Source organism: Spermophilus citellus (genome assembly GCF_964194105.1).
Source record: "Spermophilus citellus genome assembly, chromosome: X".
NCBI lineage: Eukaryota > Metazoa > Chordata > Mammalia > Rodentia > Sciuridae > Spermophilus > Spermophilus citellus.
The window spans coordinates 67815633-67835385 of record NC_138190.1 but is presented as its reverse complement, the minus strand read 5'-3'; the positions used below and the strand labels follow the sequence as shown (position 1 = coordinate 67835385).

The 19753-nt window shown below is 48.5% G+C and overlaps 1 protein-coding gene across 1 annotated transcript; it reads right to left on the bottom strand.

Annotated features, from left to right (window-relative positions):
- Positions 1–9481: 9481 nt before the first annotated feature.
- On the bottom strand, positions 9482–19186 carry LOC308638939 (doublesex- and mab-3-related transcription factor C1-like; the record flags this gene model as incomplete). The annotated part of the gene is given in 9 exon segments (XM_081276882.1): positions 9482–9987; positions 10834–10981; positions 11164–11224; positions 12066–12202; positions 12502–12560; positions 12869–13026; positions 13108–13165; positions 13168–13213; positions 19127–19186. Coding segments are annotated over 9 exon segments (840 nt in total). The 3' UTR covers positions 9482–9874.
- Positions 19187–19753: the final 567 nt, after the last annotated feature.

The window sequence follows — 19753 nt, the reverse complement described above, 5'->3', positions numbered from 1 at the left end:
GCCTCCATAATCACATATAGTAAATCATACCTATACTTTGTTGCTTTTGTTTCTCTGGAGATACAGGCCAGTACAGATACAAAGGACTGCCTGCTCCGTACATTCTACTCTCATGTTTGAGCTTGATGTGGATTTACTAATGTGTGCTGTATTTTTCCTCACCCAAATGCTGTAACTCTTCCTTTCCCAAATATCCTATGTCATACTAATGGGTTCTTTTTCCGCCAGGAATGTCATTCTTTTCTCTTAGGTCCTTAGACACAGTAAGTTTAGATGTGTGTGTGGGGGGGGGGGGAGTGGGTTGCTGTGTGTTTTAATTAAGGTGTACCATTCCCTCTCACTTTTATTAATTTCTCACCATATTCTAAATCTTTTTTAGAGCATCCTGAGCAGCCCCAGTGCCCCAGCCAGCCTAGTTACTATCACATGCTAGGAGGAGGTGGCACAGCTGTGAGCAGGGGCTCTTGTCACCATCACTGCCAACTTGAGCAGGGAGACCCAAACCCTTCAGCCTCTGGTCTTGCCCTTCCTCAGTGCTGCTAACAACAAGCCCAGTCCTGTGGCCAGCAGCAGCAGTGGCCGCAGAGGTGCAGGCAGTGGTGGCGCAGGTGGCCTCTCCTTAGTGGCGGCTCCTGCTGGAGGGGGCAAGATCATCCCAAGGAAAGTTTGGGGCACAGTAAAAATGGTCCAGTAGAAGAAAGGGATATGGTTTCGTCAATGGGGTTGGCGCTAAGGAAGATGTATTTCCATGCCAGATTGCCACAAAGAAGGCTAGCCCCAGGAAGTAACGTCGCAGTGTAGGGAATAGAGAGATGTTGGAGTTTGATGCTGTTGGAGGCTGGGGGAGGGTGCGGGCGCAGCAGAGGTCACCAGCCCTGATGGAGTTGCCAGTGTGAAGCCGTTAGTATGCACAGAAGAAACCATCATGGACGCTATCTCTGTCCACGTCATAGGGGTCCTCCACACACTTACCCGCAGAATTACCACAAGGTGAGTGAGGGGAAGGAGAGGGCAGGCCCGAGGATGGCGACCCTGTAACAGATGAAAGTTCCCACCTTACTGCCCACAGAGACCTTATGGCCCTCGACCACAGCGTTCCACCCTCCTGTGCAGGGAGACATGACAACCCCAGGGTGCAGGGGAGCGAGGTAGACCGGTGAGACTGGATATGAATTGGTGAGCTGCATGTGCGCTGCTCACCCAAGACAGCCCAGAGAGGGCTGCGATGAAGAGGTTAAGGAAAAGCAGGGACACGAGACCAAAGTTTAGCAGCCATGTCCACAGAGGTACTGCTGCAACTCAAGGGCCCAGACAGATGCCCGGGCAGTCCCTAAACCACAAGATGCAAGTGATCCACCAGAGGAGAACTCATGTACTCCCAAGGCCCAGCAGAGCCTGGAGGACAAAGGTCGGATTGCCACCTCTACCCTTCCTCAGGTTTAGTTTCTGACAAGAAGGGATGAATGGGATATTCCCCCAGGAAGAAAGGAACAAAAGGTCAGAGCTGAGGACCTCATGTGCTTGCTTTTTGCCCATTGGCCAGATCAACAGAAACACCTGCATTATCTATGCACTACGTTATTCTTTTAATTTATCATTGGTATTTTTTAACCTAAAGATGTCTCTTTTTGATCATCACAAACGTGTGTTTGTTTTCTAAAAAGACGTTTTCCCCCTCAGTACACCTTTAAAGGTTCTGAAATCGTTTTGTGCCTGATGAGTTGATAGTTTTTTGCCCATCATTTTTATTTGCAATAAAACTTTACAACTTGGTGTTTTCAAAAGCTCAACAGACTGCAAGCAGCTGTTAATAAAGGTCTTGAGTAGTTAAAACCACCTAAACAAAGCCCCCTTGTGAGTGATTTGGAGATTTGGTTGATTTTATATTCTTCCAGGGCAGATTTTCAGTGGCAACTTCGTGGAGATTGAGGGCAGGGCATTAGCCTTCTGCAATGACCTTCATGTGTCATCAGAGACTAAGCCCTTATGAATGACTTGGATCCCACAAAGCTGCTCCATACTCACTGTCACCCAGTAGAACACGGAACCATTACCCTTGGCAGGTTGTAGACTCTTCTTTTGTCGTCCTGGCCTCAAGAGAGGCTACGAGAAGGACTCCTTTGCACTCAGCTTTCTCTGCCCATCTTGGCAAACATCGCTCAGCCGGTAGCAGGCTGCTATCTGTCTGTTTGCAGCACCAAAGGATCTTGGCCTGGCCATTTTTCACCAGCTGGCTAGTGATTTGAGAAATGTTGGTTTCCTTGTGTGTACCAGGTCTCTAGGTATCTCAGTGGGAAGGACGATCCGGATTCCATAAACAAGGCAGGAGGAAAGACATCCAATTCAATACTTTCTCCTGGTTTTCTGCGTATGATTCCATGGCTGCAAAAATTGAGGATGAAGTCCTCAACTATAATCCTGGGTTAGGTGCACATTGTTACCTCTGATCTCTGCAAGGTCCCACCTGTGTTTGGATTGTTCCTTGAGTCCCTTTTACCCACATTACCTTTCTCCTCTGACAGAGGCGTAACAGTCTCAGGAGTTTCATGTCTACTGCTGTGTTGGAATCTGTTCTTGAAAAATGTGGACCATTTTGTGGGATGCAAAACCCCCATCCAGGTGTTCTGCATATCTCATCCTGCTTCCGCTAGGTAGTAATGCCATCATTGTGACATTCTTACTCTAGTCAGCAGAGTGACCCAAAACCATAGCTGAAACCATACCCACAAATCTGTGTGACACGAATGCTTAGTTGTATTTTACGTCACCTGTTGGGTACCGGGGATTGTGAGAATCACAGAGCCATCCTTCCACTCCACTGTCAAACTACAACTAGCCTAAGATAAAGAAGTTTATTTAAATCATACCCGATCGTGTATTAAATTAATTTCTTCTGGAACAGTGACTTCAACACTTAAAGCAACCCTCTGATCTGTACAGAGCTTGAATGCTGTCACTTTCCTCCTCAGAACAAGAAGAAGCCAGACAAAATGAAAGTGGGTAGCTTCTCTTGAAACAGTCAGGTGACTGAGGTCACAAAGCCAACTGCTGTCTGGAAATCTGAGGTCCCAAACGTTAAAACAGTTTGGTACTTGTGCATTCATAGACAGACTGAAGAAATGGAATAGAAAATCTGGAAATAGACTCACAGGCACAGGGAGATTCAATGCACAACCAAGATGAGTTCTCCAATCTGTGAGAAAAGATGTGTGTGTGTGTGTGTGTGTGTGTGTGTGTGTGTGTGTGTGTTTTCTTGGTGCTTACGAAAAGACAAAAGCAACAACAGGGGACATACACCTTCCCCCTTACCTCTTTTTTAGGTGTTCAGTTTAGTAATATTAAGTATACTCACATCATTGAAGAACAAATTTCCAATGCCCCCTTTCATGTCACTCTTCTGAAATGCTATTGAACACCAACTTCCCTTTCCCCCCTCTCCTTAGCCCCTGGTATCTATCATTCTGCTCTCCAACTCAATGAATCTGAGTACTCTGGACATGTTCTACAAGTGTGATCCCACAACGTTTGTGCCTTTGTGACCGGCTTACATCTCGTCACCTAGCCTGAGTTCCTCAGGGTTCATCCATGTCATAGCACGTGTGCAGATTCCCTTCCTTTTCAAGGCTGAATGATATTCCCTTCCACATGGACTCCCCGTTTTGCTCATCCATTCAACTGTCATTGGGCTACTGGGTTGGCTTTCGTGAGTGATGCTGCTTCAAACACAGCCACTTGAATGTCTGCTTGATACCTTGCTTTCAAGCTGGGGGGTTATATACCCAGTAGGGGGAATCACAGGACCACGTGGTGGTTCTGTTTTTCAGCTTTCAAGGAACGTGAGTACCCCTTTTCACGTCTGCAGTGGTTGGCATCCTCACCAGTACTCTCCAAGGCTTTCAATTTCTCCTCATCCTCGCTAGCACCTGTTTTCTTATTGTGTGACAGCAGTCATCGTAATGGGGCTGATGCGAATTCTCATTCTGGGTTAGATGCATATTACCCTCATGCATAGTGACCTGGAGCATCTTTTCTAGAGTTTCTCAGCCATTTGTTCCTCATCTTCAGAGAAAACCCAACTCTAGTCCTTTGCCCATTTTTTTTTAAACTGGGTTAGAACTTTTGTTTTGAGTTGTGGAACTTCACCATTCATTCTGGATGTCAACCATTTTTCAAATACATGATATGGAAACACTTCCTCCCATCCCATAGTTTGCCTGTTTTTAAGATTTGTTCTTTTTGGATATACATGTCAGTAGAGTGTGTTTTGACATAGTATCCATACATGGAATATAACTTATTGTAATCAGGATCCCATTCTTGTGGGTGTACATGATGTGGAGTCTCACGGGTGATGCCTTCATATACGAACATAGTAAAGTTATGTCCGGCTCATTACACTATCTTTCCTCTGTTCTATTCCCTTGGCCGATTTTCTGACTTCATACCCTTGGCCGATTTTCTGACTCCATAGTCTTGTAATGTGTGCTTTGAAACCAGGAAGTGTGAGTCTTCCAGATGTGTTCACACACACACACACACTCTCGGTTTGTATTTGGAGTCGTTCAGCTCTTCACCTGTGTCTCCTTTCAGCTTGTCAAAGACGTTGGCGACGGGCATTTCAAATTCTTTGTCAGGGTGCTCATATGTCCCTTTTTCCTGAAGGTCATCTTCTGGAAGTTGTTTGGTTCTTCTGATTGGCCCATGCTTCTGTGCTGACTTATATGTCTTGCACTCTTCTGCTGGCACTTGGGTATTTGAGGGAGCCACCGCTTCTCCCCATCTTTTCATTCTGGCTCAGTGCACAGGAAGGGGCTCTGCAAATGGTGGAGGTTCAATGACCCCTGCTCCAACCTTTTCTGATCTCTCTCTTCCCCAGGTGCCTGCCTATGGAACTGCATGCAGCTCCTGAAGCCTGCTGGGCTGTCTTCAGGGCCTTCCAAACTCTGTCTCAGGTTGCTTCCGACTTCCAAGTCAGGAGAGACAGAATCTATATCAACACGCAGGCCTCAGGTGTGCCAGAGCATTGGATGACGGACATGATTTTCCTGGAAGTCCCAAGAAAGGAGCCCGCTATTAAAGATTTCCTCCCGGTTGCTCTAGACTGTGTAGAATAGAGGGTGGGCACTAGAGCTATGCCCCGTTCTGGGAATACACCTTTCAGTAGAAACATCTCCTCCTCTGTCTCCTCCATCTCCTCCGCCTACTGCTCCTCCTCCTTTTTTTTTTTTTTTTTAACCGTGGCCAATGTACTGTGCCTTCACACTTGATCTCTACACTTCTCACCAGTGTGCATGGTTTTCTCTACGACCGTCGTGCTAATGCCACTCCTGTGGGGGAACCCCTAACTCTGGCTCACACCACGAATGGGTATAAATTACAAAATGGATTGCAGTCTAAAATGTAAAGTGTGAAACCATGTAAGTGTTTCAAGTGTCAATCCTCTGTAACTTAAGAATGGGAAATCTCCAGGAGAAGTAAGTCAATGCATTGATAAAGATGACAGAATAAACATGAAATGAACCAAAACACCACGACGTAAAAAAAAAGTTGCACGGCAACAGGGGGAAATGTTTTGCAATTTACATCAGAGAAAGAGGCAACTCTCCCAATATATCCCCGAGATATAAAGGAGTGTTTTGTGTTTTGTAAAGGGAAAAGAAAGCTGAGTCTCTGTAGAAACTGGGCCAAAAATATAAATTAAGAGAGCCTAGCCAAAAAAGAAAACAAGAATGACTGTGAACCACACGAAAAAGTTGTGCAACGTCAAGAGATATGCAAGCTAAAATATACACTAGCATGCCATTTGTCACCTATGGGGTGAACACAATCAAAACTTCTGGCAGCTCTCCTGGTGAGGCACTGGGAAAATTTCTGCTGTCAGATATTGATGGGGAATGGATAATGACACAACCTTTCTGAGGGGGGATTTGACAGTTGTGAGCAAGATACCCTGTGATTTTCACCCTTTAAGCAGCAATAATACATCTACAGATCCATTCCAAAATATAGCAATAAAAATAGTAAAGATTATGTCAGTGCAGCCAGGTTTGTAACAGCAGGTAGAGAAAGAGTCAAAGCATCCATCAACATAAGATTATTGGACTATGCCATGGCACGTCCATTCTGTTGATATTGAAAGGAATAAGGGGTGTCTCTGCAGAGCACTATGGAGTGATCTCACAGATATTGATTTTCACGTTGGGTAACTGCTTCTATTCATGTGGCTTACGCACTTCACTACATGCATTCCATTGTGGCTCGCACATCCGTTCGCTGAAAGAACACGGTAGCAAAAGCAACACTTTTGAAAAGGCGATTCAAGCATTTGGCTCTGAACACTTCACAAGGCCCCTTGTCGTTTGGTCAATGCATCTATTCCCTGAAATAACACTGTTCTCCATCTGGTGAGCAAGTATTTGCAAGGATGTGTTTTAAAGTGGGGAAAAAAGAAGGCAAACAGAGGAGTTTGTGGCCCCTGTGTAGCATGGATCTAAGCACCAGGAGGGAAAGAAAGAATGTCTCTCTGTCTCGTGAGAGATACGAGTGCAGGGCCCAGGTGACACCAGATGCCCCCCATTCCCTTATCCTTTAAGAAATCTGGGGAATACACCCCTGTATGGGCTTCGCCAATCCCGGCATCCCTCCCGTGCACTTCTGCCCACTTTGGCCCCCTCCAGTAGTGCACCTTCCCACATAAGCACTTTTGGCTGTTCCTTCAGCTCAATGTTTGTCCCAAGCCCTTCCATTTCAGGGGTTAAAAATAGTACTTTCCCACGTACATGTGTGAAGCCGTTCGTGGTTAGAGACCAGAAGTCACAACCCTTTGTGTGCGTGCATTGTTCACGTGGCCTACTCTGGAAGACTGGTCTCCCTGGGCCAAGGTCAAAATCAGAGGAGTGCTGGAGCCTGCTCCTACTGGACCATACATGCTGACTGTTACATTTTCAGGCTTTTGAGAGCCGGTTGTTGAATACAGCCCTTATGAAAAGCCCAATCATATGAAGTAAGGATCACATCCTCTAGATGGGAAACAAAGGTCATACTTGCTTGAAATTCACCAATCCCTAATCATTCTCCTGCACCTCACTATCATCTATGTTCTCGAGGTTATTTACAGTTATTGCATCTCAATGGTGGAAATGTGTGTCCTCCCCACACGCCATTCACTGGTATCCCTTTTGGATCCCACAAGCAGCAAAGGGGACAGTGCCAGACTTCCCCCCACCCTCCCCTAACCATAGAGACCCCGTTGTTAACTCTTCACCTGCCAGGTGAGATCGAGTCACTCTGGAGGCTCCGATAGGGTGGGTATGCTCAGGCCTAGCTAAAGCGGTGACATAACCCAAGAGAGTCAAGACATGTCTGTTAAAGTGCTCTTTACCGTGATGTTTTCAACCTGTCAGCTGGGGTGGTACGTGACAAAATGAGAAACACAAGAACACGTGATACTGAACATTTACAAAGGCATCCTGAGGTTCCCCAAACACACCAGAAACGGCCTGTGCTAAACTTTACAGAAATCCATGTGAGCGTGCACACTCACGTGCCTATGTGTGTGCGTGTGTGACAGCTGTGTCAAGTCTGAAAAGAGCCCTGCATGTAAAGGACGGTGAGCCTCAAGAAACAGAGAGGGCCTCACTCCTTGCCCCCACTTCTGCACGTTGTTTCTCTTTTCCTCCCCTTTCTCCTCCCGTATCCTTTTACCAACATATACCTGCTCTTGTACCCAACCCATCGTGGGGTCCATGGTGTGCCTGGGACATAGTCGCATGGTAGGGTCTTGGGCTTTCTCCAGTACTTCTGCTCCCTCCCTTCAGGAATATGGGGAACCCTTTATCTGTCACTGGTGTAGGAGGGCCTTGGACCATTTATGCACGTAACACATCTAGGATGTATCGGTTGTATGAGATGGACTTCCATCTTGCTCTGAGTCCTCAGTGATGTGTGCATGCTTGTTTCGCCCCCCATCGCACAGAGAATAGGAGAAACCTGACTTCTTGGGGCTCCAAAACGAATGAAGAAACAGACAAATAAAACACCAAACGAACAACAAGAAGATGAGTGGTCGTGATTCCATGTCATCCCCATCAATCTGTCTGGAGTAAAATCAGGGCAGGGAAGGACATAGAGACGTAACAAGCGTGGGGGAAAGGCCAAGTCCAGGAGTGTCTAGCTGAGCTTCCTTGCCTGCCTTGTGGGGGGCGGGGCAGTTCCTCCATTTTTTTAGAACATCAGCAGAGGATAGAGGAACAGGTGCAGGGAGGAGACATCTGATCGATGACTACATACTGTGACCTTGGGTGGGAAATAGAGGGGCCACGTGCTTTTGAAAAGGCCTTCTGACTGCTGCTGTTGCTTTGAGGTCTGAACCCTTCGTTTGATGCCTTATAAGAATAAATCACCAGCTAATTTAGGGCCTGACAAAGACAATGCACTTTCCCTGATATTTGCTCAAATTTCCCATGAAAATGCTGATGTGAGTCACTTCCCCCCCACCCCCCCGCCCTTGAGTGGGTTTCCTCACAGATTCCATGGCAAGAATAATGCTTCCTTGAGGCTGGGGTTGTGGCTCAGTGGCAGAGTGCTTGCCTGGCATGTGTGAGGCCTTGGGTTTGATCCCCAGCACCACATAAAAATAAATAAATAGATAGATAGATAGATACATAGATATAAAGGTATTGTGTCCATCTATAGATAAAAAAATTTAAGAATAATGCTTTACTTGCAGAGTTGTTGTGAGTTTGTATGTGCTTAGCACAGAGCGAGCACAGAGCAAGTATGAGGTGGTGACTCTCCCTTATGTTTCGTGGGTCCTTCAAAAGTTGGGCCCAGTTTGAATTCGTTTCCCCCCTTGGATCCTTCTTGTCCCTATTGGCCTCGATTTCCCCCACTGTAAAATTCACCTTGGACTAGAAATGCACTGGTTTCCCCACAGCCAACATTGTCCAGCAGCACTGTTTGTTCTGGCCCACACGAACAGGGCTCAAAGAGGAAACCCGTGCCACTGCTCACAAATGGGGTCATTTTACCTCGAAATCCAGAGTCCCATCTTCTCTTGAAAAAAGCAGTAGGTTGGGCAACAATGAGCCCACCTTCTTGCATGGAAGCCCTTGGCTGGATCCCCATGGCAGTTGCCCCTCATGCACTCGCACTTGGCCACAGCCCGCCTGGCCTCTGCTCTGCTCCTTGACCTGATCGGCCTGATCCCGCGGGCACGGTCATCCGTGGCCCTCCAGACTACTGAAAACAGTCTGTGCCAGGCAGAGGGTGGGTACTTCATCACCCAGTGGATAAATTTGCTACTCCTTCCCCTCTACCATGCCCTTCTCTAGCCTTGTGAAAACCCAAGTGACTCTCACTTCCGATAATGTGAACTGAAACAGACCGTTAGGGTGGGGATAGTCTAGGTTATACTGTGGTAACAAACAACCCATATTTCTCAGTGCCTTACAACAACAAGGGTTTATTATTTGTTCACACACACAAACCTAGACGCAAAGTGAAAACATCTTCCTGTTTCCACATGCATGGGTGCGTACATGGGTGCACAGGTAAGTGCACAATCACAAGACACATGAAAACACTGGCATATGAACCCACTCAGAACCCCGCTGGCAGATTGATTGCGCAATCCTGTTTTTATAAGACACATAAAAAGGCCCCAGCATCCAAAGGAATAAGAGATGGGAAGGTACAAGAATACCCAACCTCAATCAAAGAGTTGCCCCACATCATAAAAAGGGTCTGAAAGCTTATAAAACACCTGAAGGCTTAAAAAAAGACGTTAAGCATTTTGGACATTAAACATTTTGCACATTCAGAAACAGGATACCCAAATAGGCAGTGCTGTGGCGAGGCCTCCTCCGCGGGGCTCTTAGGTCAAGAGGGAGATGCACCCCAGATGTCCGATAGGCAGTGACACCGAGCTGGCAGGCCTGGGTCGCAGAGGAGGGCTGGGAGCCTGGAGTCCTCTCTCTCCTGCAGGAGCTTCAGAGGGAAAGGAAGGGGGCAGGGGCAGGTCACATGCAGGTCCCCGCCCAGCTCCCCCCTCCCTTTCTGCCCAACCCAATCACAGATCTGCTCCCTGGGACCATGGCACTGGCCCCTTCCAAGGGGTCTGATTTTCCCAATCTCCAGTCTCGCCTCCCACCCCATCCCACCGTCACAGCCACCCCCGCCACATCTCTTTGGAGCAAGCCTGGGGTCTCTGAATAAGGTCTCTGAATAATGAGGTCAGAAACAGTGCCTGGCTCTGCACCGCCCACGCTGGCTGGTCAGGTCTCCCAAGCCCAGTCTGCCAGACACGCGTGATCAGCAGCCTCTCCAGCCCCATCCCCTCCTCTTCCAGCACTTCTTCCCACACCATGATCCACGCACCGTTTTTGTGCAGCATTGCCCAGCCTTCCCTCCCAGGCTCCCTGGGTGTTTAACCCTCCTGGGAGCTCCTCCAGCCCTTCCACTCTGGGGCATGTCTAAAACACCTCTTGGGAAGGCATCCAGCCTCTGGGTCCAGGCTGCAGTTCCCTGAAGTCAGGGACCAGATCTCCTTCCAGAGGAGAGGCCCTTGTCACCTCCTTATGCCTTCCTCCCCAGACTGCAGCACACCGCAGGGGACTGGAGCGTGGGCCTTGGGCTGGGAGGCAGGAGACTCCGAGCTTCCATATGATGTGCTGAGCATCATGGCAAGTCCCAGCCTCCCTCAGGGCCTCCGTGCCAGGGACATTGGACCCACACATCCTGCCTTCCCAGTTAGAAGCAGCTCACCACAACGTGGCCCCGCCTCCATTTCCCAAGGGTGCCCACCTCATGTTCACCCTTCAAGGAGCAAGCTACCTGGTGGGCTGCAGGGCTGGTGCAGGGTCATGGAATCAGGAGGGTCCCAAGAAGAGTTTTTCAGAGCCAGCAGAGCCTCGGCTGCCTCCAGCTTCCGCTGCCACTCCAAGGCGGCAGAAAGGGAAGCCTGTTCGGAGGCATTGGAGACCTGCAAAGGAAAGGGGTGTGAGAGCATGGGGGCTGGGGAGCCACACCTCCTCCCACCAGGACAAGCGCCCCTTCAGCCCCCAGTTCCCTCGAGCCCCCACCCCCACCCCCAAGGCCTTCTGCTCTTCCCGACCACTAAGCACGGTCCCTCCCAGGGTCTGGAGCCCGCTTCTTTCCCAGGACCTGTGGCTGCAGTAGAAGAGGGTCAGGGGTGGCACAGGGCTGGAGGAGCAGACTTGAGCATCTGGAAACAAGGAGAGGAGAGGCCAGGGGATTAAACCCTCTGGCGGACACGCACCACCAGTAGACAGAGAGGGCAGGACTTTGCAATATCAGCATGTGGGAATCCCAATGACTGCGGGGCCATGGGTCCTCGTGGCTTGGGCAAGTCCTTTCTCCGGCTTGGCCTGTTTTCCTTCCTGTACACCCTTTTCCCCAGACACAAATTCCTACTGGCCTCTTCCCTCCAGGGCCACCGCGAGGGTGATGGGCATCGCATCACAGCTGTCTGCGTTTTCATGTGCAAAGCACCTGGAGAGATGGGATTGCTGTTCCTTGCTGGGGCTGCCTCTTGCCTCCACTTCACACAATCCCCATGGGTCTCAAAGGACAAGCCTGGCTCATCTTCAGGAAGCCTTCTCTACTGGCCTCTGGCCTTGCCCCTCATCACAGCCCCTTTTTCTGCCAAGAGGACCGGTTCTCCCACCCATCTGTTTCCTGTGCAACAACAGTCCCCGCATCTTGCAGACCCACTGCATGGCAGACCTCGTGCTAGTCGTCTTTCCAATGCTGGGGGCCTAGGGTGGACTTTTTCCCTTCACACCCGCTAGGAAAAGGAGGCTCTGGGCCATAAAGTCATCTGTCCAAGGTATCACGAATAGGAAGTGGCAAGGCTGGGAGTGTCCTGACTTTGCCCTTCAGTCTAAGAGGCTGCCTTCCCCTTCTCCTCCCCCTCGCACCCCTCCCCCTCGCACCCCTCCTGCTCATCCTGCTCTTCCTCCTCCTGCCTCCCATGGCACCAAGCACGAGTTTGGGCACACAAGAGCACAAGGCACAGCCGGCTTCGTGGTCCTCGTTCTACTCACATGCTGGGCAGGACAAGGGTCCTGTGGGGCTCCCCAGAAAGAGAACCAGTCAGCTGCTGATCCAAGGTCGCCAGAGAGTAGGGCACAGATGGAGGTTCTGGGGGCCCATTGAACGGCTCAGGCCCTTGGGAGCCCTCCTGCAGGGGCAGAGATCACAGAGTGGAATCAGGCACCAGGCCGGGTGTGGCAAGAGGAGGTATGAGCATGTTTGGGGACAGAGACAGGAGCCCAGGATGTCAGGCTCCGAAGACCTCGAAAGACTGGCCCGTCTTACCTTTCTTTTTACCTCAGGGGATACTGAGGCCCGGGGACAAGTGACTTTTTTTCCCCAGGTCACACAGCAAGTCAGTGGCAGGGTTGGAAATGGAACCCATGGCTTCGGGACCCAGCAGTGGCTGGGTGGCACCCTCCTGGGCTGGCAACAGCCTCTCCTTACCTCCTGCGGGGGTCCGCAAGTGAGGGCCTCAGGCTGGGTCATGGTGTTGTCCTTCCCGGCTGTAAAAGACCAGGGACAGCTTTCATGAGCTGGCCAGACCCACCACCACCCTGGCCAGACCCGATATGCCCCACGCACCCCCTGAGGTCGCATCTTGTCATGGGCCTTTTTGAGCCACCACACCTGTCCTCCCTACAAACTCTTGGCAGGTAATGTGAGTGGGTCAAATCCTCGGACCATCGAAGGCCCAGGGACTCCTTACCCAAGGTGACGCTGTGATTTGGTGGTAGGACTGGCCACAGAGCTGCTCAGGCTTCCTCTCCCCAGACTCAGACCTCCCTCCCTGGCAGGAGACACTCCTACTCACCCGGGATGCCTGCTTCCGGGGCCAACTTCTTGACATGGAGGTGCGATCTGGGGGCTGCAGCCATGGTCTTTATCAGTCCTTGAGCCAGGTGCCTCTTGAGCCGTGCGCCCCGCTCCTTCTTCAAGGCACTCAGAGCAGGCAAGGCCCTGTGCTGCTCCCTAAAGTGGTGGATAGAAGGCCGAGGGTTAGTCGCATGCAGAGGAGGCCTGACCCCTCCCCTTGTCAGACACCATACTCACGAGAAGAAGGCACAATTGTGACACTTGCAGGCCCGGAAGAGGCAGAAATGCTTTTCGCCCCTGATTTTGGTAGTGATGCCATGGTTGTGGCAGCGGTCACAGCGACCTATAGCTCTTCTGGGGCCAAGTTCAATCCCCCACGGGGCTCCGGTCTCACGCCCTGTGGTACATTTGGAGTCGGAGGGGCAGCAGGGCACAGCAGGTATGTCTTTGGGCTCCATGGTTCTAGGGTCAGGAGCGGAGATCAGAATGGCCACACCATCCCCTATCCCTAGTGTACTCGCTCTGCCCTTGGAGAACCCCATCTCAGGTGGCTGGATTCTTCTTCTCCATCCTGCTCACCACATGAATCAATTTGCCCTCCCTTCTTTCCCCATGGCTCTCTCCAACCTTCACCCGACCTCCTTACTCATGTAGCCTCCTCCCCAGGAAGCCCCGCTCTCATGTCACCTCCTCTCTTCAACCTCTTGGCACGGGTCCCTCATGTGTTCAATCTGATCATGATTCTCCTTGCTTACCTTCACTCCGCCCACCATGCATCCCCGTTTTCAGGCACACACATGCACACCCACATCCCCTTTGGGACAGTTACTGCTGCCCCTTTTTAATGCAACATCCATCCTGAGCTCTGCTAAACCCAAACATTATTAATCCTCGCGTCCCCTTCAGCATCCAGTTGTCTTCCTAACCTCCTGCACCCGTTCCCTCCCGCACAGCATATCACAGCCCCTGCGCTCAACTCATAGCCTCATGGATGCCCGACATTCAGTTTCCTCCTCTCTCACACTCCATTCTGGTTTCTCTGGCACCCCACCTTAATCTTAATTATTCCCCTGCTCGCCCTTTAAGCTGATCGCCCCTTTGCACCCCACAGAGTCATGTCCTTCTCTTGAACCCCTGACCCTCTTTCCACTTTTATTTTCCTTTATTCCTTCATTCATTCCCAACCCTCTTCATTCAACAGATGTTTGCTGAGCCCTCCATGGGGTGCCCGGTCCTGTTCTAGCCAACAGGCAGCCCCTGGGGGCACTAATTTTCCTCTTGGACCGACACTCCCGGCTCTGCCCTCATTCAAACCCACGCCTGACCTCCACAGCCCCACAGCAATCTTCCACTCCCCTCTCTACTACTTGACAGTTGTGCTTGCGCCCACGATCTTCTCCTCCCTGTCTCCCCACAGCCCTCACTGCTTGCCCACTCTGACCTCTCCAGAGAGCATGATCCCACCTCCTTACCAGCCCAATCATTCCCGTCCTGGCCCACCTCAGAACCAAAGGCATGGGCATTCGCCCTGCCAAAGGGGCCAGATTTCAGGGATCGGGTGCCAGGACAAGGGACCCTTCCCAGATGGCTTCTGCTGGGGATAGGTGTGGGTGGGATCTCGGGATCCGATGGGTTACCCCCGCTGAGGTGGAGGGAAGGGGAAGGAATTGCCGATCTCAAGTGGGAGGGACGGAGAGAGGGAAGACAGAGGAGAAGGATGGAGAGGGAGGGTCGTATCCCTGATGCTGGCCTGTGGTTACCCCAGCCTCCAGAAGGGCGGGACTGATCAGTTGCTATAAGAGTCCTGAGGGAAGACCCAGGTCCCTCTGCTGCTCCAGCTCCCTCTCCCTTTCCCGCCTTTCCACGAAGGCCAATGAGCTTCCAGCAGTGCCTTCTACCTCCCACCCCTGTGGCCGCTGGCCAATGAGCTTCGAGATCCACTGATGCCCCCGCACCGCATGACGCACCGCGGTCGCCTCCTAGTGGCTTCTTGCACTCACTTCACCAGGCAGGCCAGTTGCCCCCAGGGTGGGGTTGAGCTTTGTGCTCCCTACTGCTCTTTCCCAGACTAGCCTCCCTTTGAGGTGACACAGGTGCTCTGCCTGCATTTTCAACTCTTTTACTTGTCATGCTGTCAGTTCCCCTTCTCAAAATGCAGCACTCGATGTGTCGGCTAAGGCAAGAACCTACATCTTATTCATCATGTCCAAACACATCTTTGCTGTTCTTTGTCTTTGGCTCTTCTATGTAAATACAAGTCAAGCTCTGCCTGTCAAGTTCCACTGGCGCGCTCTCACTGGCCATGGATTTGGATTGCAGTTTGACAGAATCTATGGATCAACGAAGCGGGTACTGAGAATCTATAGGATATCCATCCTTCTCACTCATCGACCAGGATGGTCTCTCTCCACTCACGTGGGTCTTGAGAGTCTTCATCTCTCACGTACCTTTCAATTTTGCCTTTTGTACACTCACATCTCTTGCTTCATTTATTGTCTTTACCCCAGGATGCTCTAGAGTGTTGCTGTCCTGGTGTTTGGTGCCTATTCACAGTGGCAATCCTTTTTTTTTGGGGGGGGGGGATCGAGATGATAGAAATGCATCTGAATTTTTAACAAGCATATTGATCACAAAGTCAGCCACCATATTGAACACTATTGTATCTCAACATTCCGATATAGGTATTCTGGGATATCCCAGGAATCTGTGAGTATTGGGAATTCAATTAATCCTATGGGCTTCCTACAGTACCGGCTTTGCCACCCGGTGCAACATCTAACAGAGATGACAGATTTGGGCTTCTACAGATTGCTCCTGATTTTAAAGACAACACTGTCAGAATTTTCATGTAGAAACTGTCTCCCTGCATTTCCCCCTTCATGAGGTCATTCCTTCTTCCTTCCTTCCTTCTTTCCTCTCTCTTCGCCTCTCTCCATTCCTCCCTTCCACTTGCCTCCACTTCTTTCCCTTTAACCACATGCAGCAATGTCCCTTTCATTCCTCAGTTCAAAATTTCATCCTGCAAACTCAAGTAGATACTGCTTGTGTGGAAATCAACAAAGCAGTAGTCATTTAATCCATGAATACATTGACTGACCTGGATAGGTTTTTCCCCAACCTGGAGTAAAATTACCCTTACAACCGACAGAAACGTAGACACCGTAAGGGTATATCACAGCGAGTTTTCAAAAACTTAGATGTATGCATCTAATTAGCATCTGCAGCAAGCAACCCAATGACTCCATTAGCAATACAGACCTCTTGGATGCCCCCCTTCCATCTCTCGTTTTCTAATGCTGTGCCAGCTTTGTGCTCCTAGGATAAAATGTCACTTAGGTATGGTTATATTATCTTTGCTTTATGCTGGCTGACTCAGCTTGCTAAAATTTGCTTAGGATTTCTGTGTCTTGCTCATGAGGGAGATTGATGTGAGGTTTCTTTCTCTCAGGTTGGTTCCAGAATCAAGGTTCTTCTCTATTTGAAAGTGTGTGTGTGTGTGTGTGTGTGTGTGTGTGTGTGTGTATGAGAGAGAGCAAGAAAGAGAGAGAGAGAGAGTGTGTGTGTGTGTGTGTGTGTGTGTGTGTGTTTATGTTTGTGTTTAACTGTTTTGAAACTTTACTAAGAACTGTTCAGTAACACATCTGGGTTGTGGTTCCTTTACTTACAAGCCTGTGTTCTTTTAATTTCAAACATATGCAAATAGAATATATAGACGCCCTACAAATAATCTCCAGGTTCATTACACTAGACCATTGGTCCTGGAATATGGGCTTGTATCAGATTCACCTACACAGCTCTTCAAAACAAAGATCACAGACAGGCATGGTGGTGCACACCTGTAATCCATCCCAGCAACTCAGGAGGCTGAGGCAGGAGGACAGCAACTTCAAAGGCAGCCTGAACAACTCAGCGAGGTTCTAAACAACACAGCAAGACCCTGACTCTAAATAAAACATGGAAAAGGGCTGAGGATGTGGCACAGTGGTAATGCACCCCTTGAGCTCAATTCCCAGAACAACAACAACAACAAAGACAAACAATAACAAAAAAACAAAATAAAAACACAGATCACCGGGATCCATATTTGTACTCTCAGATGTCAAGACCTAGGTTAGGACCCAGAATTCATTCTTTTAACCATTTCCCTGCTGTTTCTTCTGCTGCTGAGGGACCAATGGAGAGTCCCTGTACAAGAGAGGTCAACATAAGGTATTTTTCATTACCTGGCTCTCACCTGCAACCATTAATATCTTAGGGCCTATCCCAGCTCATACATAACCTCACCCCACCTCCTCCTCCTCCTGATTATTCTCAAGCAAATACCAGGCATTACCTTATATGATCTATAATACTTCAGCATGTCACTCTTAATATGTGAGAAATTTTTCTCAACTTCTCATTTGAAAACACAGAAATTTGAAGGGGGAACACAGAGAAAATCCTTCACCTGGATTCCCATAATCTTGTTGCGTTCTCTCTCAATTTTGTTGTTGTTTTGCTTAAGTGCTCAACACTTCACCCAAATACTTGAACATGTGTCTCCCAAGGACTAAGACATACCCATATGCAACCACAGCACCGTTATCACCCTGAAGAGATTCAACAATGATAAGGTGACATTATCCAAGTCCATGTTAGGTCCGCATTTAAATTTCCCTAACTGTCCCAGTAGCAGTTTGGAGAGATTATTTAGAGGATCAATGATGGATCAGGCAGCACACATTTCACTCAGTTGTCATGCCTCTTCAAAAATGATGGTGAAATAAAGGTATTTCTTGATAATGGACAAACTCAGAGAAATTATCGTGGGCCGACCTTTCCTGTGAGAAATATCAAAGGGAAATCTCAGAAAAAAATAGTAACTTGATTTGCTCCCCATGATGCAATAAGAGCACCACTGAAGGAAACTGTGTCAACATTAATAAAAGGCTGTATGAATGCACTGTGGTTGGTAACGCTGTTCTTCCTGTGTCTGGTTTAAAGGGCAATTGTTGCAAAAAGCAGTTGTTATATAAAACCGTCTGGATGGGCTTTCGTGTATAAAGAAGTAATTTTGTGCCAATGACAGCAGAAAGGACCGGGAGGCTCTGAATTTTTATACAGTCCAGGTTTTGCAGAATATTGAAATTGAGTTGGCAATAATCTGAACCAGATTCATTCAAGTTAAAATGTGAGCTGTCACCTGTTGGCAACCATGAAGAACATAACTCGAAAATACGATAAGGAAACAATCAGGAAATGCAAAGCCTATTCTGAGAAGTTGCCTGATAATGTCAAAAGAACGCCTGGACAGTGGGAAGGAAGAACACAGAACATAAGGTAGAACATACAAAACTAGCAGGCTTCAGTCCTACTGTATTGGTAATCGTTCTGAACAGAAACAAAATGCATAGAAGACGCGATGGATGTAGGATCTATCCACAACAGACCTGCTTCAGCTTCAGAGACACAAGCAGTTTCAGTGCTGAAGGATGGAATAAGGTTGGCACTGGAAATTGTGTATTTATGATAAGATTATGTTTCTTCACCTGAGGATTCTCAAAGTCATAAATTCATAGAAGCAAAAAGTACAGCAGTGGTTACCAGGGGCTGGGAAAATGAAGAGATATTCTTCAAGGGTTACAAACTTGCAGATATGAGAAGAAGAAGTTATCAGAGTCAAATGTACAATGTGTGTGCTCTTCCATACATTACATGAACATTTATATGAATACATCAAGTATTGATACATGTTATTGTATGTGATATACCATAGAATACATAATACATGTTATATATATATATGTGTGTGTGTGTGTGTGTGTGTGTGTATAAACTGTACATTCATTTGCAGATGTATCTTCTACACATTATATAGAGAGATGCAGTCTGTTCTGTTGTCATTTTGGGGTGTCCCCCGAAAGCACGGGTGTGAGGCAATATGAGAAAGTTCAGAGGTGAATTGAGGAGATTATGAGAGTTGTAATGTAATCATTGGATTAATCCAATGATGTGGATTAACTGGGTGGTAACTACCAGCAGGTAGCATGTGGCTGTGGGATGTAGGTCTTTGGGGGTGTGACTTTGGGGTTTATAGTTTGCCCCTGGTGAGCAGAGCTCTCTCTGCCTCCTGGTGGCCATGTCCTGAGCTGCGTTCCTTCCCCATGCCCTTTTGCCACCATGTTCTGCCTCACCTCTGGCCCAGGGATACGGAGGCAGCCATCCAGGGACTGAACCTCAGAAACCATGAGCCAAAAAACACTTTTCCTCCTCTTACATTGTTCTTGTTGAGTCTCTTGGCCACAACAACGAACAAGCTGCCTGAAGCGTAGTACATAGTGTCATTAATAAATAACGTGCATAGAAATTGTGATACCTATAGGTTGGGTACCAGTCAGCCTTCCAAAAAGAGATTTTGTGTTGAGGAGAATATGTATATGTCTGGAGGGCATCATGTGAAGGAAAACAAGGCCGAAACAGAAAGAAAGATACTGCACGATCTCACTTTAATGTGGCATTTAAAAAAAGTCAAATATGCAGAAGCAGAAAATAGAATGGTGGTTACCAGGGACGGGGAAATGGGAGATACTGGCCAAAGCATACACAGTTGCAGGTGGGAGGATGAATCAGACGAGAGATCTCATCTACTGCATGATGACAATCGTTAATAGTAATAGCTACCAGAATCATATCAAGACAGTAATTCCAGGTGCTCACATCTCCCACATGAGAAATGGTAACTGTGCAGAGTTTACTTGCTTGACTGAAACAATCATTTCATTGTGTATATCAATATGTGCTGTATGCCTTGAATGCATACAGGAATTTTTTAATTAAATAAAATGAACACTCTCACACAGAGGCACAATGATATCTTGGCTAGAGTTCTAATCATGTCTGTGAT